The sequence below is a fragment of the Galeopterus variegatus genome, unplaced genomic scaffold (assembly GCF_000696425.1).
Source record: "Galeopterus variegatus unplaced genomic scaffold, G_variegatus-3.0.2 Scaffold32206, whole genome shotgun sequence".
Lineage (NCBI taxonomy): Eukaryota > Metazoa > Chordata > Mammalia > Dermoptera > Cynocephalidae > Galeopterus > Galeopterus variegatus.
In genome coordinates, this window is record NW_007758317.1 from 6,160 (window position 1) to 6,719 (window position 560).

Below are 560 nucleotides of genomic sequence, written 5' to 3' on the forward strand. Positions count from 1 at the left end.
CTTCTGAAAGAAACTTTACCCTCAGCCTCCCAGGAGCATTTCTGTCTGTGGATGAAACCTTCCATCTAGTCCTACAGATTCTTTCCCCTTCTCCCACCTACCCATTCACACCCATGCCCACCCACAAACACACAAGCAGCTGTCTCTGCCCAAGAGCTGTGGTTTCCTCTCTCTGTCCCACCTTGGCAGGGTTCTCAGGCTCATCTGAGTGGGAGCTGGGTAGGAGGAAGCTGAGGTTCTTGCTCAGGTCTTTGATTTGTGCCTAGTGCTGTGTCTCCAGTGCTGCAGAGGTATAAGCTGCTGTCTTCAGGGCTCAGGTTGCTCACAGTCAGAGTTGAGAATGTTAGGTTTGGGCGGCTGATGGGAAACTTGTCCTTGGTAAATCCGCTCTCATATGTGGCCTCAGAGCCCTGATTTGCAGTTGCAATCAGTTCCAAGCTCTGTCCCAGGAACTGACGGTACCAGAACATTAAGGTGACTTGGCTATCCACCTGACACTGGATCATCATGGAGGTCCCACGTTGACAGATGTCCCTGCTCGGCTTTTGGAAGAGGAGAGC

The 560-nt window shown here is 52.0% G+C and overlaps 1 gene segment (V, D, J or C); it reads right to left on the reverse strand.

The window, feature by feature from the left end:
* Positions 1–200: 200 nt before the first annotated feature.
* On the reverse strand, positions 201–554 carry LOC103583964 (the record flags this gene model as incomplete). The annotated part of the segment is given in 1 exon segment: positions 201–554. A coding segment is annotated over 1 exon segment (354 nt), but the record flags the coding sequence as incomplete, so codon positions are not given.
* Positions 555–560: the final 6 nt, after the last annotated feature.